The sequence below is a fragment of the Entelurus aequoreus genome, linkage group LG27, assembly GCF_033978785.1.
Source record: "Entelurus aequoreus isolate RoL-2023_Sb linkage group LG27, RoL_Eaeq_v1.1, whole genome shotgun sequence".
Lineage (NCBI taxonomy): Eukaryota > Metazoa > Chordata > Actinopteri > Syngnathiformes > Syngnathidae > Entelurus > Entelurus aequoreus.
The window spans coordinates 22,518,192-22,542,969 of record NC_084757.1 but is presented as its reverse complement, the minus strand read 5'-3'; the positions used below and the strand labels follow the sequence as shown (position 1 = coordinate 22,542,969).

General features: G+C 38.6%; 3 protein-coding genes across 3 annotated transcripts in view; 2 read left to right on the top strand and 1 right to left on the bottom strand.

The window, feature by feature from the left end:
• The window catches only part of pias4a (protein inhibitor of activated STAT, 4a), a 31,544-nt gene extending 26,437 nt beyond the window's left edge, over positions 1–5,107 (top strand). The window contains exon 11 of the mRNA XM_062039487.1: positions 3,205–5,107. Within this exon, the coding sequence (XP_061895471.1) occupies positions 3,205–3,449 (245 nt within the window). The 3' untranslated portion in view covers positions 3,450–5,107. The remainder of the gene's footprint in view (positions 1–3,204) is intronic.
• Positions 5,108–10,087: 4,980 nt separating this feature from the next.
• Positions 10,088–14,716, bottom strand: LOC133644361 (uncharacterized). The gene is made up of 15 exons (XM_062038775.1): positions 14,469–14,716; positions 13,850–13,990; positions 13,609–13,705; positions 13,371–13,501; positions 12,960–13,063; positions 12,773–12,867; positions 12,614–12,694; positions 12,361–12,480; positions 12,225–12,272; positions 12,028–12,108; positions 11,869–11,946; positions 11,267–11,327; positions 11,129–11,179; positions 10,833–10,877; positions 10,088–10,748 (listed from the first exon to the last, which is right to left on the bottom strand). The coding sequence occupies exons 5-12, from the start codon at positions 13,057–13,059 to the stop codon at positions 11,289–11,291; spliced, it is 642 nt and encodes a 213-aa protein (XP_061894759.1). The 5' UTR covers positions 13,060–13,063; positions 13,371–13,501; positions 13,609–13,705; positions 13,850–13,990; positions 14,469–14,716; the 3' UTR covers positions 10,088–10,748; positions 10,833–10,877; positions 11,129–11,179; positions 11,267–11,288.
• Positions 14,717–15,020: 304 nt separating this feature from the next.
• map2k2a (mitogen-activated protein kinase kinase 2a) overlaps positions 15,021–24,778 on the top strand; it is a 31,075-nt gene continuing 21,317 nt past the window's right edge. The window contains exons 1-3 of the mRNA XM_062038774.1: positions 15,021–15,354; positions 15,753–15,841; positions 21,020–21,230. Coding sequence (XP_061894758.1) covers positions 15,753–15,841; positions 21,020–21,230 — 300 coding nt within the window. The 5' untranslated portion in view covers positions 15,021–15,354. The remainder of the gene's footprint in view (positions 15,355–15,752; positions 15,842–21,019; positions 21,231–24,778) is intronic.

Genomic DNA, 24,778 nt, shown 5'->3' with positions numbered 1-24,778 from the left:
CAGGGTAGAAGCGGTAGAGAATGGATGGATGGATGGATGGATGGAAAACAACCATTTAGTGATAATCATGTCCAGGCTGCGATTTAAAGTTTGCTTTGAATTTTGGTGAAGTCACAGTGCTTGTATTTACTGGTAGCTCAGACCCTCTCATCGCCAAGCCTTTTGGTTAATGTAGTATATAAATACACAGTCAACCAGAGGTGTGGACTCGAGTCATGAATTCGATGACTTTAGACTCGACTTACAAAATGTAAAGAGACTTGCAACTCGACTTAGACTTTAACATCAATGACTTGTGACTTCACTTGGACTTGAGGCTTTTGACTTGACATGACTTGCTACTTTCCCCAAAACCCAAAGCTTAAAAAGTTATTTGGGAGCGCTCCGTATTTTTCATTTTCTACGTCTGTGTCTATAAGCGTGTGTGCTGCTTGTCAGCTGGTGTGCTCAGTGCTGTCAGTACAATAGCCAATCAAATTAGATCTACGTTGTTTTCATCCCACAGCTCTCATCCAATCAAATTGCAGGACAACCACCGAACATGAGTTGTCAAACAACGCGGCAGTGAGAAAAAATTATGCCAAAGTTGGTTTCGTTCGGGTATAACAACTACGACTTGGTCAACAAAAAACGAATTGCCGTATGCAAATCTCCAAGTTCGAATATTACAGGCGGAGACCATAGACATCTTATAAGGGTACGCAGCATTGAGCGCTACTGCCTACTGGCGCAGACGAGACGCGGGGCCGCCATCTTGGAGTGGTGATCCGCTCCACTCAGTGCAATTCATTTGGCAGGAGCATCGAACTGTCAGCGAATTTAATTCATTTTACCTGACTGAATACCACTGATTTTCACGCGGTTTTTTTGTCATACGTGTAGCTATGATAACGGACACATGTTTTGGCGTTTTTATTATTCATAGTTTGCTAAACAGTAATATAATATTCTTATACGCTATAAGTGACCAGACGTCCGAGATCAAAACTGGGAATATAATCCCAGAGAAGGGGGAAAAAAATGGTCAGCTATTTTTAAATTGAAGAAACAATATGATTAGATAGATAGTACTTTATTGATTCCTTCAGGAGAGTTCCCTCAGGAAAATTAAAAATTAGGTTATATATACATGCGTATATCCTACATAAACAATGTATGAATACATTAGATATCTATATATCTTATAGACTGTATCTCTGTTGCTGCAGCAGCAGAGAGTTTATTCTGTCTTGACACTTTGTATTGATATTTTCTATTACATTCTTCCCTTAAATGATGTTTACAGTCATTGTTATATATGTATTTTTTATGTATGTCGCTTTGGATAAAAGCGTCTGTCAAATACTTAAAAATATATATAAACACCTGAAAGTCTTTATATCAGCTAAAACCACCAATCTGTTTCACTGGATTCGGAATAAAACCAAATGCTGTCTTACCCAACAATGTTAGTATTTGAATATTGTTACTTGAAGACTTATTCCTGGTTACAATTATACTGTTAAAAAATTATTGTCTTATACTTTGCCTAAAATGAGAATGCATCATAATCAGTGGCGGCTGGTGAATTTTGTTTTAGGTGGGGCTGAAAGTTTGTAAACCAAACCCCTGTAGGGGGGTCATCCTCCCCCGGAAGATTTCTTTGTGATTTTCACATACAAATATTGAAGATCTTTGCTCCTTCTCAACTCTGTGGTTATATTATTTTCATAAAATACAACCAATAGTATGTTAATGTTTGTTTTTGCAAATGTGTTTATTCTGTAAAGGAATGAGTTAAATGTTTAAAATTGTTTAAACTATTAAAATGACTGGTTAATAGTGCTATTATGAATTGCAATGTCAGCACTATTTTTTTTCCTGCAATTTCAAATGCACTTGTTTTAATAAATAAATACAGCGTTTTAAAAGCATACACAATCTGTGTAAAAATATTAGTCTGTGGTTAAAAGGACTTGAAAGGACTCGAAACTCAAAATGCAGGACTTGGGACTTGACTTGAGACTTTCTAGTCTTGACTTTGGACTTGACTCGGGACTTGCCTGTCTTGACTCGGGACTTGACTCGAGACTTGAGGGCAAAGACTTGAGACTTACTTGTGACTTGCAAAGCAATGTCTTGGTCCCACCTCTGCAGTCAACACACCCACGTCTTGACTTCCTTGTTTACATGACAGATGTGTACGTGTGCAAATTGTGTGCAACATGTTGACCCAGAAATGTTACTTTACTAGTATATAAAGATTTAGCAACACACTCACGCCCTTACTTGCTTGTTTAGATTGACACATGTGGACGTGTGCAAATTATGTGCAAGGTGTTGGCACAATAATGAAACTTTACAATCGACTAGTACTTTTCAATTGCAAAACATAAATGGAGAATGTCAACAACTTGTGGACTGACTGAAACTGCACATGGCTATTTAAAAAGAAAGATGAGCAATAAGGCAGCCTTTAATGGTTGTTTTTATAATACAATAATGTGACAATGGTTATAGAGGATGTGCTTTTAAGTTAGGTTTCATTACACTGTGGTAATAAAACGAGTGAAACATCAGTATTTTTAAATGTATAACTATGCTCATAGTGTTCAAATATAATTTTATTTGATTCATTGAAAGCCAGAGCTTTTGGAGTCAAGGTTACAAAAAACACTCAGGCTAATGCAATGTTGTTTGGGGGGTAAAAATTGCAACTTTTTCCACATGTTTTTTAAAAGTCTGCTACAAAATCAGCAACAATCGAAATAAAAGTGAGTAAAATCTTAGTGTAATTTTATTAATGTAATAGCTCCTCCCACACGTTTTAATGACCGCCACCACCTTAGGTTTTTTTTAAATCAATTTTTAAGGTTTATTTTGAACATGTTTTTAAATATTTACAAGCACAATCAAAATCTTAAACACAATCCAAACATGTCAATTTTACACATAATTCAAAATGGCCAAAAATGCCCGATAGAAATTAACAAAATGCTTTGAAATAAGACTGAAAATAATACATGAAATTATTTTGCAGTGTGCACATGTTGGCATGAGCAAACAGGCCAAAAAAATTATCTACTGTGAACGCAGGCCACTGGAGGCAATTTTTTTTTTTTATCCACAGGCTCTTTGTGAGACAAAAAATACACCTTTTGTCTACTTTTGAAACTGTGAAGTTGTACGCACAGTTAGCCTAATTTAGTCTGCATCTGACTGCAGGTGTTCTTGAGACAAACGGCCATTCGCCGGCCCACAGCAGTGCCAGTCTGACGGGCAAATCCGGAGGCGGTCAGGACTCAGGACAGCCCGGAGGCGTTGTGGTCGATCTAACTCTTGACTCTTCCTCTGAGGAGGAAGGAGGCGGGGCCGGGGGCGACAGCGAGGACACGGAGGACAGCTCGGAAAGCCCCGCCTCCAAGAGAGGTCGATACAACTACGACAAGGATTTGGTCACGGCTTACTGACCACCCTGTGCACCGCTACCATTACACCCTCATGGACTCTTGACACACGAGCGGAAAAAGCTATGGGGGGCTGAAAGCACGAGTAATGCGCTAGACGGCCAAACATCAGAACCTTCTAGCAACTCTGCTAAACTCCAAAAACGCACACGGTTAAGAAACTTCAATCTTGTGTCGTTATTAGGACTCCTGTTTGTACTTGACACCACTGGAAGGCACTATTTACCAGTTTTGGCCGACCGTTGTCCCTGCAGCAAATATTTAAAGTCTACTTCCTCAGTGAGAGAAATTAAAAGGATCAGTAAACCCGTCATCCCCCTTCTCCACCAACACCTATTTTCTCTCGTTCTCCTCTTGACAGACCTTTTCCTCATTGCTCTCTGACCAGGAACTACTCTCTTTAAGCCGCAGGTGTTCAGCATGCATCTGCTTTTCTTTGTTGGGGACGAATTTGTGATAAAGTGGGCGACAGAAAAATGGCAACAGACTCGAAACAAGGTGGAAACCTCTCACATAAAATTGTTTTTTTTAGGAATTTATCCTTTTTATTATGACGAAGTATATAATAACACAGGCCTCAATGTGTTGAGATTTTTATTTTATTTTGTAGTAGATCAAAAAAACCTACCTCAGTCATTATACACTTAGCAGACTGATCAGCGGGGTAAAAAGCTTAGAAGCCCATTTTTACACTGGAGATCTTCGTTGTTTTCATTATTGTATTTTTTAAACCTTCTATGCAGTTGATCTTGAGCGATGTGACACAGGATATACCAGGCTCAATATCGGCGCCAGTAGAGGACAATTGTGAAGTTTGGGAGCCATTGCTGTGTCGTCAGCGGAAGAGAACGCGCTTTGTGCTTTTTCTTGAGATTTCCTAGAGACGTGTATCTAAATTGTTCACGCATGTTTTCCTTTCACCTCGCACATTTGTCTCTGAATGGACAGCTACTATTGCAGCGGTTTGGATGTTGGGCTTCGTAATTGGTCAGGGAATTCTAGCATTATTTCACAGGACTTTGCTGCTTTTTGCCGCGCACCTCAACATTCAATCCAAACTGAGCTGGTCGATAATTCGAGCCCACCAAGTTTAAAAGAGTCACTGATTGGATTACAAGTTGTCAATCCCCGTCGGCCTCCTGGCAGTGTCGTTTAAGGCCACCTCCAAGCTTCATACTTCTGTTGTCCGTGAGGGAAGTTGTCGCTGGAACTGTTCGCACACCTTGTATCATTCAAGAGGACCAGGAAAGGTGAGGACCGCATGTCCCTCTTATGTTGCGCAAACACATTTGCTTTTCAAAATAGGGTTCAGTTAAATCTGGTCTTCCGATTTCTTTCTATGTCCATAGGTTATTCTCAATGAGGAGTACAAATAATATAATGAACCCATCATGTTTGTAAGTAAACACATCTATTAAAAAGGACACTTATTTGTTGCTATAGGTTGTAGAAGATGGTCATTCATTGCTTTGTTTGCCTCACATTGGAAGCTACACTAAGTTGTGTGGAACTGAGCCAGGTGATGTTTGGGGGGGGAGGATGATGTGGCATCTCATTGTAATGGTAAACCTGCATTAAGGTAGCATGGACAGAGGCTTACAATCCATGATGTAAATGTTTTTGGTTGTTTTTTATATGTTCATATTAAAAAGACAATAAAATTTTAATATTTTATTATTAAGCTTTGAATTGCTTCCAGTTGTCCCTACAGGCACACTTTGGGAAGACGAGCTATTGGATACCTGATGATGATGTCGCTGAGGACTTAAAAGGTGTCAATTCTGAAGCCTGATGATTGTAAAAATTAAAAAAATTGAAAATTGATCGCATTCTAACAGCTGTTATTGATGTGTGGAAATTAAAGTCAAGTTTTGTAAAATGTTTGCCTAGAGTTTTTAATTTGACGGGATGCATACGTGTATTGTATCATTGTAGTGTAAGAAGGGAACATTTATTTTGAAATATATTAGGTCAATATATTATGCTGAGCAGTTAAATATGAAACTCCCCTAATGTACAATGCAAAGTGGCAATTGTAGATAAAATATTGCATTCAAACTTTTTATATCAATAATGCTCTCATTAGGACTAACTGATTGTTTTTTTACAATATATGACTAACTTTGCCAGCAGTAAGTCGGACCTGTTTTCAGTGAAGGTTGGACCCTGCCAGGGCTGCCCTTTGTCCCCGATTCTATTCATAACTTTTATGGACAGAATTTCTAGGTGCAGTCAGTTTTGGTGGCTGCGGGATTAGGTCTCTGCTTTTTGCAGATGTGGTCCTGATGGCTTCATCTGGCCAGGATCTTCAGCTCTCACTGGATCGGTTTGCAGCCGAGTGTGAAGCGACTAGGATGAGAATCAGCACCTCCAAAGTCCGAGTCCATGGTTCTCGCCCAGAAAAGGGTGGAATGCCAGCTCCCAGTTGGAGAGGAGATCTTGCACCAAGTGGAGGAGTTCAAATACCTCGGAGTCTTGTTCATGAGTGAGGGAAGAGTGGATTATGAGATCCACAGGCGGAATGGATCGATACATTGTGGTAAAGAAGGAGCTGAGCCGGAAGGCAAAGCTCTCAATATACCGGTCGATCTATGTTCCCATCCTCACCTATGGTCATGAGCCTTGGCTTATGACTGAAAAGACAAGATCCCGGGTACAAGCGACCAAAGTGAGTTTTCTCTTGTCAGGTGGCGAGGTTCTCCCTTAGAGATAGGGTGAGAAGCTCTAAGTAACTCCGCTGCTCCTCCACATCGAGAGGAGCCAGATGAGGTGATTTGGCTCCAACCAGTAGGAGGCCACGGGGAAGACTGTCTCCCGGCTGGCCTGGGAACGCCTCGGGATCCCCCAGGAGGAGCTGGACGAAGTGGCTGGGGAGAGGGTCGTCTGGGCTTCTCTGCTTAGACTCGGGAATCATTTTGGTGATTTAACCCCCAATTCCAAACCTTTGATGCTGAGTGCCAAGCAGGGAGGTAATGGGTGCCAATTTTATAGTCTTTGGTTTGAACTCCCGACCTACCGATCTCAGGGCGGACACTCTAACCACAAGGCTACTGATGTGGTCCTGATGGCTTCATCTGGCCAGGATCTTCAGCTCTCACTGTATCTGTTTGTAGCCGAGTGTGAAGCAACTGGGATAAGTCCATGGTTCTCACCCAGAATAGGGTCAAATGCCATCTCCCGGTTGGGGAGGAGATCAAATACCTCGGAGTCTTGTTCACGAGTGACGGAAGAGTGGATCGTAAGATCCACAGGCAGATCGATGCGGCGTCTGCAGGAATGAGGACACTATCGATACGTTGTGGTAAAGAAGGAACTGAGCTGGAAGGCAAAGCTCTCAATTTACCGGTCGACCTACATTCCCATCCTCACCCATGGTCATGAGCGTTGGGTTATGAGCGAAAGGACAAGATCACGGGTACAAGCGGCTAAAATTAGTTTCCTCCGTCAGGTGGCGAAGATAGGGTGAGAAGCTCTAAGTAAAGCCGTTGCTCCTCCACATCGAGATGAGCCAGATCAATCAAAGTTTATTTATATAGCCCTTAATCACAAGTGTCTCAAAAGGCTGCACAAGTCACGACATCTTCGGCTCTGATCCCACATCAGGGCAAGAAAAAACTCAACAAAGATGAGGTGGTTCGGGCATCTTGTCAGGATACCTCCGACCGGTTGGAGGCCACGGGGAAGACCCAGGACACGTTGGAAAGACTATGTCTCCCAGCTGGCCTGGGAACGCCTCGGGATCTCCCAGGAGGAGCTGGACAAAGTGGCTGGGGAGAAGGTAGTCTGGGCTTCTCTGCTTAGGCTGTGGCCCCCGCGACCCGACCTCGGATAAGCGGAAGAAAATGGATGGATGGATGGATGAACCAAAGGCATACTTTCTTCTAGCTACTATTTTCAAATTAGGTCAAATTTACAGTGACTTTTAAGAATTATATAATACAGTTTCTGCGTTTTTTTATCCGATTAGGTCAAGTTTAAAAACTGATGGCATGGCTAAATTACTCTCTGCATTTGACCCATCCCCTTGTTCCACCCCCTGGGAGGTGAGGGGAGCAGTGAGCAACAGCGGTGGACGCGCTCAGGAATCATTTTCGTGATTTAACCCCTAATTCCAACCCTTGATGCTGAGTGCCAAGCAGGGAGGTAATGTTTACTTACATTAGTGACATTTTACCATTATAGTGAAGTGAAATAATTAACTTCTATTATGTTCTACATATGGTGAATGTTCATATTCATCAGTGAACAATGTTATTTCAGTTTGAGCACATGATAAGCTAAGGCCCCTTAGTTTGATATTCGCAGATTAATTGGATCACTTCTCGTAGGAAGGAGGCCCTAATTGGGACTTCGGAATGCAAAAGTGATAGCCCTATCCTTGAGAGGAGACTACCTGTCTAGTTCAAACGCCAACATTTAAGTTATGACTTAAAGCAGCTGTTTTCCAGACACTTACACACAAACATCTCCTTTCATGGTCAGGTGGTGCTGTTTAGACTCAGCGCACACCCAATACTTGCCAACCTTCCCGAATTTTCCGGGAGACTCCCGAATTTCAGTGCCTCTCCCGAAAATCTCCCGGGACAATCATTGTCCCGATTTCCAGCCAGACAACAATATTGTTTAAGGCACGCCCCCTCCAGGTCAATGCGGACCTGAGTGAGGACAGGCTGTCGTCACGTCCGCTTTTCCTCCATATAAACAGCGTGCCGGCCCAGTACCGTTATAACATGTAGGGCACAACTGCACACACAACAAGAAGGAGACGAAGAAGAAGAGACAGTCATGGCGACGACGAGTAAGAAGAAGAAGTACGCTTGCAAGTTCCAAAATGATCACTACTTTTCTGCAAATTAAATTTCACAGATGCTGCCCATACCTATGCTCCTTCAAAGGCTGTGCTACTGGCTGCAAAGCGTTGCACTTTCAAATACAACAATGAGTAGAGGAGTGTTATGTGTGTGTATGTGTAAATAAATGAACACTGAAATTCAAGTATTTATTTTATTTATATATATATAATAAAATGAATATATATATATAGCTAGAATTCACTGAAATTCAAGTATTTATTTCATGTACTGCATATATATATATATTTATTTATTTTTACGTGTGTGTATATATATATACATATATATATTTATAATAATAAATAACAATAAAATATATATATATAGCTAGAATTAACTGAAATTCAAGTATTTATTTTATGTATATATATATATATATATACTGTATATATATTATATACATACATATATATATATTAGGGCTGCAACTAACGATTGATTTGATAATCAGTTAATCTGACGATTATTACTTCGATTAATCGATTAATAATCGGATAAAAGAGACAAACTACATTTCTATCCTTTCCAGTATTTTATTGAAAAAAAACAGCATACTGGCACCATACTTATTTTGATTGTTTCTCAGCTGTTTGTACATTTTGCAATTTATAAATAAAGGTTTATAACAATTTAAAAAAAGGTTTAAAATAATAATAATAATTGCCTCTGCGCATGCGCATAGCATAGATCCAACGAATCGATGACTAAATTAATCGCCAACTATTTTTATAATCGATTTGAATCGATTAGTTGTTGCAGCCCTAATATATATATATATATATATATATATATATATATATATATATATATATATATATATATACAAGAAATACTTGAATTTCAGTGAATTCTAGCCATAAACATACTCCCGAATTCGGAGGTCTCAAGGTTGGCAAGTATGGCACACCCAGACAGACAAAGAAGGAATATATAAAGTGGTGATTTGGCTTCTTCCAGTTAGGAATCCTCCATTTTCGACTAAGATTCCCCTGGGTACTGCAGACCTGTTTAAATGACGCTCGCTTGTAATAAAGCAACTTTTGGTTCAGCAAAGCGTCTCTGACAGTCTCTTTTGATCCAACTACACAGCTGCGTCGTCCCTCGGCCCGGGAGGGGACGGCAAGACCAGAAATACACTTCAATAGTTTAGGTGTATCTGATATTAGGTCAAGTTTATTATACATTAGTGAAAATAAACCATTGATTATGGCAGTGTCACGCCAATTTTCTTCCCATTACAAAAACCTTCCTACCCCCCATTTACTTCCGGGGTCATTTCCGCTTACGTCATTTCCTCTTACGTCTTTGACAGCGATCGATAGCACTTCGTTTGACTCTTTTTTATAATACAGCGTTAACAAAACGTCTGTATTAATCGGACAAGTATTAATCTGACAAATTAATTTGAGGATATTCCTGACTGCACATTTGACTCGTGGACATATGCGGAAATTAATAACAGTGTACAATAAGTTAATTAATTATCAATCAACATTATTAAACTTTATTCAAACTAAATTTATTCGTTAAATTCAGTTTTTTTTTAGTTCTCTGTGTAAGTGAACTAAATTTAAATGACATTTATGTGCACATATGTACCTCAGTGAAGTCAGATGACCCGTGGTCAGACAAACGACAATATTTAGAATAAGAACATAATAATAAAGAAAAACCTTGGGTATTTCTTCAAGACTTTAAAATGAGGCAAAAAAATGCAATGTAAAATGTTTTTTTATTGTTTACAAATGTTTTGTTCCAAACATTGCGCGAGCTGCACCTAAAGAATGGGGAACACAGATAAAGGACAAAGCGTCAATTATAATCACAAGTGGTGGTCACCTCAGAAGTAGACATGTTATAGTGAAAAGCTCTTAAACCACATCAAGGTACAAACCAATAAAGGTTATTAGATTATTATTTTTGAACCAGTTATTTTTCCCCCAGCTTACATATTTCTCCAATCATTTTTTTTATGGAGCAACATAGGTATGATACAATTTATTCACTTTTGTGTCATGGCATACCAGTACTGTATTCAGTTAATCTTTGATGACGCAGTCGATGGCCTGGACTGAGTTTCTGGATACCCTAAAGACTGGCTGAAGAATGCCCTGCAATAGGCCGCTCGCCTTGTCTGTCCAATAACAGAACCTCTGGCCATGCCTTTGGGGAAATTGAAGAAAAGCTCTTCAGATTACAGTTACTAATCCATCCATCCATTTTCTACCGCTTGTCCCTTTTTGGGGTCGCGGGAGGTCGCTGTAGCCTATCTCAGCTGCATTCGGGCGGAAGGCAGGGTACACCCTGGACAAGTCGCCACCTCATCGCAGACAGTTACTAATCATGATAAACAATACATCAGATATTTCAAGAAGTTGTCCTACCCTTCAATGCCAAAGCGCACCATTAGAAGGACACACCACCAACGCCGGATTGACTGCATGTCCAGCTAGAGCAGATATAACAATGAGTTCATTATTTTTACCTCTCAGAGCCGCTTATTTTGAAATCTTTTAAATGTCTAAATACTTACCACACTGTGGTGAAAAGTAGTGTCCGTACAGAGCCAGAGGGAGTACTAAAAATAGAAAATAGTAATTTTTCTGAGCACATGTAATAATTGTGTAATGAAACAAATATTTCTCTACTTTGTAATAATCTACTAAATTGATGAAAAGAGCCGTCAACATCAATACTGGAAATGTGGTAAATAAGAATATCTCTGGAAGCAATAATTGCAACCAAATATTTTTGTAATTTGATACTGTGTTTCACATCATTGTGGGGGAAGTTTAACCTACTCTTCTTCTTTAAAAATGCTCAACTTACCATGAGCATGAAAACACCACAGTCATTCCCCGAGGTCTGGCGTGGGATCTCCTGGTAATACACATTAGCACCATGAAAATGTATACAGCCTTTGGGTTTACTACAAGACATTTATATTTTATAGAGTAAACCTATTACCTGCATGTCTTTTCCAGTGAGCTCACTCCAGCTTCCTGGGACGATGTGCTGCGCAATGCTCCTGCAGTAAAAAAGCCAAATGTGAATAAAATAAAATGCAATAAGCCACTTGGCATATTAAAACATGAAGACAAATTGTAAATAAACAAGTGAAAATTGTATTAGAACACTGCCAAAACATGAACAAAATCACGTTTCACCAGTACTGGTCCATGACTCTGTGGTCGGGGACCCCTGTTGCACACCACTGGAATATGGCTAGAATGGGAACATAGCCGAAAGAAGAACATGTCTAAAACATGAGCATAGCGGGGAAGGGAAAGATGACTAGAACAGAACCATAGCCAAAACCAGAACATGGCTGGAACAAAAAGTGGCCAAAATGGAACTGTGGCCAGGATTATTATAAAGGGACCTAAAGATGGCTCTATACACCTCATCACCAAAACCAGATGGCCAAAGGGCAAACTGAGAGTCCAGCAAGAGAATTTCTCTCTTTGCCGGCCTCAACACCTACAATGGTCAATGCAGAAAGAGGCATAAATAATGTCATTGCACAAGAATTATAAGATATCTCCAGTATTTTTCTTTTCAACACTTACACAGAGAAGGTCATGCTCTGGCCCGTTGTGCTTGCTCCACGCTGGGAAGAGGAGTGCATCCTTTAGATGTGCATCCCTCTGTAGTAAACATTTATGAATATTTTAGAAAGAAATTTCAGATTAGTGTAGATATTATCATTCAAATTTCATTGTACTCACTGGAAGGCTTGACATTGGATCAACGTCTTTGTGCTTCCACGTTGGTACAATATACATGTTGGCAATGAAGACATCTTTGCCCTGGAACAGTTTTGAATCCAAAAACATGAGGATATGCGAGGTTTTATATTAACCATTGAATCAGATTGTTTAATGACCAAAAGCAGCCTCTGTTGTGCAGCTCTAAGAAATCATACATGTCTCTGAGCAGCTTCCTGAACCAGCTGGAGGCAAGCATTTCCAATCTGTCATCACATTACAGATGTAACAAAGTTATACATATCCATGGAATAAGCAGTCAAGTGAAACAAACATAACAGTTACAGTACTGACCGTGGAGTCCATGTCTCTGGACAACCCGAGAGACCAAAACTCTTCTCGGGTTAAACACACCCCTCCCTCTTTAACGATCAGCTCCATAGCTGGACGATCGCAGGCCAAAACATACTCGAGCTGTTCATGAGAAAATTTTACATTACTCGACTTGAAGATAACCTTGGCCACTTCACAAAGCAATAAATGTATATATTTTTAATCATATACTGGCTCCAATGTCAAAATTTTACACAATTTGAAACCTGCTCACCAGTTGTTTCTGGTCGGGGTGCAGCTCCTTTTTCCAGGGTGATGTGGGGCCAGCATATGTATGGTCCGTGAAACAATGACACTGGACATGTGTCAATCATACAAATAGTTAGAAAGCTACATGTATGGACACATAAACACTTTTTTTCTGAAAAAGTACCTCAGTTTCCTCCTCCGATGATGAAGTCAGCATTTCAGCATCTCCTGGAAGCACAGGGGCTGAAGGGGAATCCTTTGGCCAGCCAGGGTGAGTCCCTAAATGAGAGAGGAGGCATATTATGATACAGGGGAGGGATATTAAGATCTCTGAACAAAAATGGCTGTAAACAGCATTCAGTTTGACATACTCGGCCGCAGAGGTTTCAGTGATGCATACGGGGTCATCATATGCTTGGGCTTTCCATCCGGGGTCTCCAGCCTAACCATATTGTTTGGAAGAACCTCCATAACTCTGTAACATCAAGGGAATGAGTTCTGGCTTGGTCATCACCAATATGACAATCATGAAACATTTTACCAGTAACGTTGTGGTTAGAATTCAATATTGCATTCAAGCATGTGAGTACATTCAGACTGAATTACAATCCTAGAGTACAATAGTCAAAGACCACCATTTAGTTACCTCTTTCTTGAATTCAGTGCCCTGGTCAGTGAGGATAACTTCTATATATATATATATATAAATTATGCACTTTAGTGGCTTTTTCCCTTTCTGATTATGGCCATGGGTAAGTGAAACACCAAAATATAAGGAATACCTCCTTCACATTGGCTGCTGTCTTTTTTGGGAATGTTCTTGCTTCAACCCACTTGGTGAAATAATCGGTCAAAGTGAGACAATATCTGTTCCCCTTAGACGACTTTTTCACAGGTCCAAAGAGGTCCACACCTAGAGCATGAATTCCAGTTCTCAGTTTAGCAAATATTTGAATGTAGACTGAGTTCTTGTATAGTTGTGCGTGAAAAGGTGAGGGATGTGTGAATAAACCCACTCACCAACCATGTACCAAGGTGATACGACCTTGACGGGCTTCAGCTCAGGCGCCTCGGTCTTTAACTTTTCAAAGCGCTGGCAGTCAGGACATGTGCGCACCTAAAAGCAGTAATAAAGGGAAACATATTGTAGATATGATTTGATTCCACAACACTTTGCGACCTACTACTAACTACTAACCTGAGTGTTTCAACTAAAAATAAAAATTAAAAGCAAATATCTTCCTTCTAGGAGCTTGCTTACCCAATCCAATGTGTCCTGTGTGATGGACCGCCAATAAAACCGGGGAGCAATCTTCGCTTGCATCCTCCGTGGTCCAAAACACAGCCACTTTCTCCTCCTCTGTCCAAATGACCATTCTGTTCCCATGGTACAGGACCTCTTCTACACACACACACACAATATTGTAGTGAAATGGTTTCAACAATAATGTTGATTTAAAGTACAGACATTTAACAGTATTATATATTAATTAATATTAGTGAATTGGTTTCAACAATAATGTTGATTTAAAGTAGTACATACATTTAACAGTATTATATATGAATTGATATTAGTGAAATGGTTTCAACAATAATGTTGATATAAAGTACAGACATTTAACAGTATTATATATTAATTAATATTAGTGAAATGGTTTCAACAATAATGTTGATTTAAAGTAGTACAGACATTTAACAGTATTATATATTAATTAATATTAGTGAAATGGTTTCAACAATAATGTTGATTTAAAGTACAGACATTTAACATTATTATATATTAATTAATATTAGTGAAATGGTTTCAACAATAATGTTGATTTAAAGTAGTACAGACATTCAACAGTATTATATATTAATTAATATTTTTTGCACGTTACCACGAAGACAGAAGTTCCCAGCAGCGGCCCTAACACTCCGCTTGAAATGTTTCGAAGCCTGCTGGTGTTTGACATAAGTCCCCTGGGAAAGATAAAGACGAATATCATTCAGTGACACCACCATTTTCAGGAGATTTGGATTCTATCGATTCTATCGATCGCTGTCAACGATGTAAGAGGAAATGACTATATTATAAAAAATAAAAAAACCCAGCGACGGGCAGTAAAATGAAATGACGTACGTAAGAGGAAATGACGTAAGCGGAAATGACCGCGGAAGTAAATGGGGTCTAGGAAGGTTTTTGTAATGGGAAGAAAATTGGCGTGTCAATGACGTAAGAGGAAATGACTATATTATAAAAAAATTTAAAAAACCCAGCGACGGGCAGTAAGATGAAATGACGTACGTAAGAGGAAATGACGTAACCGGAAATGACCCCGGAAGTAAATGGGTGCTAGGAAGGTTTTTGTAATGGGAAGAAAATTGGCGTGACAGCTGTCCCGAATGTGCATAAACCTTCAGTACTCTGACGCCACCGCTAGATGGCAGTAAGTGCCACACCGCCTTGACTAGTGCAGATAAACTAAGCGGTGGTGATATAGTTAAATGTGTGCTACACTGCGGGGTGTTATTGTTAAACTCTGTGTTTCTAAATATTTAGTGAACATTTTTTATTGGGAGTAAAAAAAACAAAAACATTTGACTTGCTTTTGGAGGAGCGAATGGCTCTCCTTGTGGGTGTCACTCAGGTCGGCTGCTTCCTGCATTGACGGAGCACCGCTCGAAGAAGCCCTAAGTGGTGCTGCTCGCCTCTCAATTGCCCCGAATCTGAAAGACGCGGGGGGGGTGTTAACTTTACGGAGGGACGCCAGACGACTCCCGGTGGTAAAAAAAAAACTAAATTACAAAATAATTTTTTTTAAAAAGTGTCGGGTCTCCTATTTCCGGTAGTTGCTACTAGCTACCAGGCTAGGTGGCTAATGCTAGTTAGCAGGAAGAAAACCTCCTAGAAGCATACAAACAGCAATGTTATCACTCCTAATTCTATAGATACCCTTTAAAAACAATATTTCTGATTAGAACACATCGTAATGTTACGTTTTAGCCCAGCATTGGACTGACATGCTCCTGGTAATCCACTCGCTTACGTTAGCCAGCTAGCCACCCTGTGTCGATCCTGTTGATTTACAACCAGGAAGAAAAAAGGAGACATTTACTCAACTGCACGACTTTTTTTGGACCCTTCTTGAGATTTAAAACATTTTTTTTATTTGATTTCGGAGATGGCTCCTAAAAGACGACCCGTTCCGCTGAACATTACGCCCATAGGAGAAGGACAGGCCACGTCTAATACCATTGGTGCTGCATCGGAGTGAGTACTATTCTTTTATTATCAGAATGCAACAAAATCGCCTCTTTTTTCTTCTGTTTTAGGGCAAAAAACATGTTTATCTTTGAAATCAATATTTCAGTATCATCCGTCCATTTTCTTTATTAGGGTGAGCTGAGGTCTACCCCAGCAGCATTTTTGTGGGGAGAGGCGGTGTACACCCTTGCCAAAAGTATTTGTCCACCTGCCTTGACTCGCATATGAACTTGAAGTGCCATCCCATTCCTAACCCACATGGTTCAATATGATGTCGGTCCACTTTTTGCAGCTATTACAGCTTCAACTCTTCTGGGAAGGCTGTCCACAAGATTGCGGAGTGTGTTTATAGGAATTTTCCACCATTCTTCCAAAAGCGCATTGTTGAGGTCACACACTGATTGTCGAGAATGCCTGGCTCTCAGTCTCCGTTCTAATTCATCCCAAAAGGCGTTCTATCGGGTTCAGGTCAGGACTCTGTGCAGGCCAGTCAAGTTCATCCACACCAGACTCAGTCATCCATGTCTTTATGGACCTTGCATTGTGCACTGGTGCACAGTCATGTTGGAAGAGGAATAGGCCCTCTCCAAACTGTTCCCACAAGGTTGGGAGCATGGAATTGTCCAAAATGTTTTGGTATCCTGGAGCATTCAAAGTTCCTTTCACTGGAACTAAGGGGCCAAGCCCAACTCCTGAAAAACAACCCCACACCATAATTCCTCCTCCACCAAATTTCACACTCCTACCACTTCGTGGCTGAGTTGCTGTTGTTCCCAAACTCTTCCATTTTCTTATAATAAAGCCGACAGTTGACTTTTGAATATTTAGGAGTGAGGACATTTCACGACTGGATATGTTGCACAGGTGGCATCCTATGACAGTTCCACGCTGAAAATCACTGAGCTCCTGAGAGCGGCCCATTCTTTCACAAAAGTTTGTAGAAACAGTCTCCATGCCTATGTGCCTGATTTTATACACCTGTGGTCGGGCCAACTGATTAGGACACCTAATTCTGATAATTTGAATGGGTGGTTAAATACTTTTGCCAATATAGTGTATAAACAAACAACTGTCCGTCCATCTATTTTATAAACCAGAATAATTTACTTTATTGTTCTATACTTTATCGCTGGAACCTATCCCAGCGAGCCAACTTTTTGGCCAAAGGTGGACTGGTTGTTAACATTAATGTTAAAGTACCACTGATAGTCACACACACACTAGGTGTGGTGAAATTACCCTCTGCATTTGACCCATCCCCTTGTTCCACCCCCTGGGAGGTGAGGGGAGCAGTGAGTAACAGCGGTGGCCGCGCTCGGGAATAATTTTTGGTGATTTAGCCCCCAATTCCAACCCTTGATGCTGAATGCCAAGCAGGGAGGTAATGGGTCCCATTTTTATAGTCTTTGGAATGACTTGGCCGGGGTTTGCCCGTACATACATACAAAACAACCCTTCGTCCATCGATTTTCTATACTGATTGTCCTCACTAAGTACATCAGTGAGCTTGAGCCTATCCCAGCTGACTTTGGGAGACAGCTGGGGTATGCCGTGGACTCGTCGCCAGCCGATCAATGGCACCTATAGACAAACAACCCATATGGGTACATAATAAGCTTGAACTATATAAATGTGGCTAATGGTGTAACCGAATGGCTGCAACAATTCATTGATTAATTCGATTAAAAAAAAGCTTTGATTTATATTGTTTCTTCGATTAATCGTTTGATACGTGTAACTGATAAAAATTGATCAAATTCGGACTGCATAAAAGAAGGTAATCAGAATCAGAAGTACTTTATTAATCTCCCAGGGGAAATAAACCACCGTAAATAGAAATTAAAATAAGGTAAGTAGATGGTAAAGTAAGGAAAAAAGAAGGTAAATAGACGGTGAAAGAAGGTAACAAAAGGTGAAAAAAGTTAAATGGAAGGTAAATACAGAGTAAAATAAGAAATATAAAAGAAGTTAAATAGAAGGTAAAAGAAGTAAAGGTTAAACCAGTAATTAAAAGGTAAAAGAAGGAATATAGAAGGTAAAATAAGTAAAGAAAAGGTAAAAGAAGATAACTTAAGGTAGAAAGAAAAAAGGTAAGTGGAAGGCAAAAGAAGGTAAATCAATGGTTAAAAAAAAAGTGAACAGAATATAAAATAAGGTAAAACAATACACACGGAAATAGAACGTAAACAAAGGACTAGAAGGTAATTAAAAGGTAAAAGAAGGAATATAGAAGGTAAAAGAAGTAAATAAAAGGTAAAAGAATATAACTTAAAGTAGAAAGAAAAAAGGCAAATCAATGGTATAAAAAAGTAAACGAATATAAAATAAGGTAAAAAACAAACAAAAGGTAAACAGAATACACACGGAAATAGAAGGTAAACAAAGGGCTAGAAGGTAAATATAAGGCAAAATAAGGAATATAGAAGGTAAAAGAAGTTAAATAGAAGGTCCAGGGCTCAAATTTAACCCCGGCGACCGCCCTCGTCACTTGCCGTAATGCCCTAAAAAATTGACCAGCATCGGTGGCAAAAACATGCCGTGTCTGCCCTCGACTTTGTACTTGTTAATGGACTGGGGATGTAACAGCAAACGATATAATGATAATTTGCGATACGGTTAGTAATACCGTCTAATTTTTTAATTACCGAAAAACCGTCATTTATCAATGCATTTTAGGCAACACAAAGTCAGGCGCATGCGCACTAGCATCATTTGGCGGACTAACAACACAGACTTTGCTCCGCAGATTTCCCATCGGAGTAAACGGAGCCAAGCGATTGGTTTAACGTCATTTTTCCCTCGCTTCCCGGCGTGCGTTTAAGAGTGCACTGCTGTTAGATGGAGACAGGTGTGGACAATATTGGAGACAGACGAACTTGTCCCCACACAAAGTATACAGCGAAGGAGAAAAACTATTTGATTTTGCTTCTATTTTCTCAACACAGCGTCCATCAGCTGTGACTGAGAGTTAATGACGTGAGGAAACATGCAGCAGGCAATGTGTTGGGAACGTTGTTACAACTTGTTTATAAAGTCTTTAGTTTATTGACTGGGATGATCACTCGTCATTTATTTAACTGCAAACTGTATTCATGTTCAAATAACAGCAGTACTAGCTTAATGTTTTGTCATCTCATCGAACTGAACGCAGGCTGTGAAGATTGCCTATTCAATGTGAGAGGTGTCACTCCGAAGATTTGGGTTTTTTTGTTGGCCAAACTGTTGTACTGAACCACTAGGAGGCGTTGAAGAACAAAGCTTGTTTGTTAGACTTCATCTTCATTAGCCAAACTGCTTTGTGTTTTATTTTGATATCAAAAAGTAAACACCATCTTTTTTTTTTACATTACTTATGTCACAAAGGTATTACTTTAAAAACCATAGAGGTGACACAGTATTTTGTTAATGTTTTATTGTGTATCCTATACGACATATTTCTGCTCCAACTTTAATGGATCTGTCCCGATACAGTATCTACATGTACATATAAATGTACATAACTTAAATATATATATATATATATATATATATATATATATTTATATATATATATATATATATATAATACAAAAAAAAACCTCCCTCTATCAAAATGTAAAAATAGAGATAAAGGCATCATGTAATGACAAAATGCTGACAAATTGATATTATTAAAAAAACTAATATTTGTCTTCAGATATATGGATAATGTTTATCTATAGCCTTTTTATTAGACATTACAAATAGGGTTGGGTATCGAGTATCGATTGGAACCGGGACTAGCTTTCCGATTCTCCCGGTATCGTTCAAAAGTTTAAATTTCGATTCCTATTTTCGATACCCAGTCCGCCGACCGGAGAAAGAAAAGAAAAAAAGTCCGCCGAACCGGAAGAAGAAGCCGCTGAGCACCAACGAAGAAGCGCCCACCCCCGGAAGTGTTAGCATAGCCGAGCGAGTCAGTCAAGCTCAAGCATGGATAGCGGGCGTCGGCAGTCGAAAGTGTGGCTTTACTTTACAAAAAAAAAAAGAAATAACCGCGAAATAACAGAGCTCCATGTCCATCAAGAAACGAGTGGAGAGAGAGCTGCAGATGTACCAGGACGTTCCACCGATACTTATGTCTGACGACCCTGCTGCATGGTGGTGGAACCAACAAAATACTTATCCTTTGCTGTCAGATCGCGCTTTCTCCTATTTATGCGTTCAAGCTTCTTCCACACCCAGCGAACGTGTATTTTCCACAGCAGGAGACACTATCTGTCCGGAACGCTCACGCATCCTGCCTGAGAAGGCGGATATGGTCATTTTCCTAAACAAGAACTGTCTCTGATTTTATACTGTACCTGCTGCTAATCTGGACTGGGTTTTGCAAGTTGTTTCTTATTGTTTATTTGCTTTTCTGCACCAGGTTAGCCCATCAGTGGGAGCACGGTAACATTTTTAAGTACCTGCAGCATCATACACTTGTGTGTGTAAAGGTGTTTTCATGAGGTTTTCAAAAATAAAGCTCTCTTGAGGAAAGTGTACCCCTGGGAAAATGTATTCATAATTTATAATATTTATATTCAAGTTCATAGATTTGATATTTATATTCTAGTTGAAAACAGCCCTGTGAGGAAATTATAGTAAAGTTCATAAAAAGTTAATAGAATTAAAATTAATGGAGAATGTCAGACTATTTCATTCAGAAAGACTGTAGGTTAGCTAGCTCATTTAAAATATCCTAAACTTTTTTTTGACCCTGTCTCCTAAAAGAATCGGAATCGAGGATCGTCAGGAATCGGAATCGAAACAAAGAACCGGAATCGGAATCGTTCGAATTCAAACGATACCCAACCCTAATTACAAATTACATGATGGTATTACGTTCACACCCCAACACTGCTTTACCTAACAATCAGTAATCATGATTTCGATATTGATAGCAATAATCTTAATTATTACTTTGGCCATAATTGGCAGCCCTAGATCTCATACATGAACACTATTTTTATCTATATGGACAAAAAGTGCAGTTATGTCTTAAGGCCATCAGGTGCCATTTTTGCCTTGGTGCCCTTTTAACTTGCCTTGGTGCCATAAGATATGAGCCCTCCTTTAAGACAACACTTAAAAAGTAAAAATTCCAGGCCTGCTTATCCGTAGTACATAACAGTGGACGGTGCACCCACCATCAAGTTCTGAGCAAAGCTATTCTCTTCACAGAGCAAACCTAGAGGCCTTACAGAAAAAGCTGGGAGAGCTGGATCTGGATGAGCAGCAGAAGAAACGACTGGAAGCCTTCCTCACCCAGAAAGCCCAAGTAGGAGAGCTCAAGGACGAGGACTTCGACCCCATTTGCGAGCTGGGTGCCGGCAATGGAGGGGTGGTTAACAAAGTCCGTCACAAGCCGTCGGGTCTGGTCATGGCTCGTAAGGTGAGAAGGAACGCTCATTTATCGTAGGTGAACATTGGACCTTGTCTTTGTGCTCAACTCAAATAGATGATCCTCTTTATTCAGTCAGAGGCTACTAATAACAAAAAAAATCATAAAGTTTGAAGAATAACATTGCAATATTCCGAGAAAAAGTAATACTATTACAGGAAAGAAATTGTGACAAGAAAATTCATTGTGAGAGTAATGTAATCTTCCTCGAAAAGCGGTGTAATAATGTAACAGGAAAATGTTGTAAAGTTATAAAAATAATGTAATGTTGCGAGAAAAATTTCAGAAAAAAGTTGCATGCCTAAAATAAAATAATTACAGTATAATGTATTTTGTGAGGAAAAAATTGGAGAAGGCAACAGACATTATAGTCTCACAGCATGAAGCAGATAGCTTATACTTAATGTCCAAATATGTACGTCTACATCATGTAGCCATTATTTTTTTTTAAAAAGATAGTAAAACACAACGGTCGAAGGCACTTTACAATGAGATCCTCACATTGTAACAATATTTATAAGTCAGAAAAGACAAAAAATCCTCATAGGTCCCCTCTAGGATATGTAGATTGCAGCGTTGTGAGAAAAATGTCGGAATGTTAATAGAAAAAAAGATATGATGTGAGAATGCCAATAAAAAAGGTAATAGTAACCGAAATAATGTAATATTGCATGGAAACTGTCGTAAGATTACAAGAAAAAAGTAATTTCCTGACTATGTAACATTGTGAGAAAACAAAATGTTACCTCACAGTTATCAGGTTATGAGGAAAAATCTATAAAATTGTAGCGTTATTCAAAAAATGTAATGTTTAGAGGAAAATGTAATGTTATGAGAGAAAAGTCGTAATGTTACTTGAAAACAAAGGTACAAGAAAAAAAGTTGTAATGTTACAATAATAAAATAACCTAAAGAATCTGTAATGTCACAACAAAACTTGTAATGATGTAACATTCCAAAAAAGGATGTAATCTTACCAGAAGAAAAAGTTCTCAAATATGCGAGAATGATGTAATACTGTGAGGAAAAAAGAAGACTTAAGAGAAGAAAGCCTAATGTCACCTAGAAACAGCTGTAACGTTATGAGAAAAGTGGCATAATCTTACGAGGAAAAAGTTGTAACTTTATGAGAAAAATGGGAGGAAAGAAGAAAAGTTGTAATGATGTGAGAGTAATGAGAAAAAAGTTGCAGAAACAGTGTAATGATGCAAGGAATTAAATGAAAAGTAATAATGCAGTATTTTGAGAAAAAAGTTGTACTGTTATGTAAGCGTTGTAATGTTATGAAGAAAAAGTTGTAACGTTATGGGAAAAATGTTGTACTGTTATCAGGAAAAATATGAAGATATGAATGAAAAGTGGGAATCTTACAATGTATCAGGTCGATCGCGAGCTAACATTTGATCGTGGAGGGTGTGTCGATCGATCGCAAGGCATTGAAAAAAAAATAGGCCTAAAAATTAGCATTCATCAATTTTCACTTGATTGGCATTCGCGGCACCCGAAGATCTTGTCAGATGACGGCTGCGAGTTCAGTATGAAGACAAAAAATGACCGGCTGGAACGCCAGAAGCACATTTTAATTTTACCAGACTCTCTCTCTGTACTGGCCATCAAAAGTCGAAAGACTGACCGCACAGATCCTGTCTTCACAATAAAATTGCTGGTCCTTCTTGCCTACGTGAACAAAATAAGGGTCTGAGAAAACGAGCACACATAAACTACAGAGCTACGGAGTTATCTCCAATGTATTTTTGTAAAGTGTATAAAAGCGAGTATGGAAGCTGGACAAATAAAAAGCTCAAAACAACCATTTCCACGTGGTATTTGAAAGAGAGAAGGAGGTTTTTTTCCTCCACAATTTAAATTTGAAGTTGTGGAACTCAGCACTACTGTAGATCCTGTCTGATTACGATGCAAGTCATCAGAATAAAGTAATACACCAACTTATATTATTGTCTTAAAGAAATAAGGAAATCTATATGCGTTAAAAATGCTTGTATTTTTATTAAACACCTTTAACATGTTAACAAAAAATCAAATATATATATATATATATATATATATATATATATATATATATATATATATATATATATATATATATATATATATATATATATATATATATATATATACATACATACATACACACACACTGTATGAGGTAGATCACCTCAACTTGGTGATTTGATAAGTAGCTTGCCTGCTGAAAAAGTGTGGGCACCCCTGCAATTAAGACAAAAGTGTAAAGAAAACACACACCAAAAAAAAGTATATTGTGATAAAAGTTATTGTGTTGCAAGAATAACGTAATACAGAAAGAAAAAGATGTATTATCACTATGAAAACGTGTTATTATGAGAATATTGTAATAGCATCGGAAAATGTCGGAATGTGATTTACAAGAACAAAGTTGCAATGTTATGAGAAAAAGGAGCTTTCTTTTACAAAGATAGTTAAAACATTACAAGAAAAATGGTGTATGCTGCTAAAAAAAGTTGCAACAATGGGAGAATAACAATAAAAAAAGTTAACTTGCATAAATAATGTACTTGTAAAATTTTAAGAAAAAAAGTAAATTTACCTGACTAAAATAAAAAGTTATGACGTGATATTGTGAGGAGAAAGTGGCAATTATACTTAAGTCCCATGAAAAGATAAAATATACTCACAGACATGAGAGGGGTCTGTGAAGAACTGGAATTGTACAGGAAAAAGGTTGAAAGATTAGATCAAAGTTGTAATGTTACTTTAAGAATAACGTGATATTACCCGAAAAAAATATTTATGAGAATAACATCAGAAGAAAGTTGTAATCAAAAATATTTAATAACAAAAATTAATAATAATTTAGTGGTTATTTTCTGTACTTTTCTTGATGCAGCAAGACTTAATAGATTTGATTACATGGTTGCAACAAGCAGGGGAAAAATCGTTTTACTAAATGGGCGGCTGAAAAATCTAAATGTAAACATAATCCATCTCTAAGTACCTCTGCAACTTTACAAGCCAGGGTTTACCCTACATGTAAACGATCGTAGCGCAACGCCACGGCAAGATTAATGCCTCCACACCTTCAAAATAGTTTTTCTTTTTTTTTTTTTTTCATGAAAACTTTTTTTTTTAAACATGAAAACAAATTTAAGTGATATATTGTAAGAATGGACATATTGTATATAGTCTATTTATGTATTATTGGCTGCAATAAGTTTGAAAAACAGCTCAAATATCATAAAAACATTCCTCATTGCTTTATTTGAAAAAAAAAACGTGCATCTAAATCACCTGTCAGAAACTGGTCGCGCACCGAAACAAAGTTGACACCCGGCAAAACTAAGGAGAGAAAATTGAAGAGAAAGGTATTTTAAACTAATAAATGCATTTCTTGTTCAAGCTCGTGTAAACTACCCTAGTTATTTTGACATTACTATCAACAATAACTTAACTTCTACTCTATGCCATGTGCGTGTTTGAACCACCGTTTGGACGTCTCCGAGTGGAGAGTGCACTCCCACATTCCAAAAATATGGATGTTA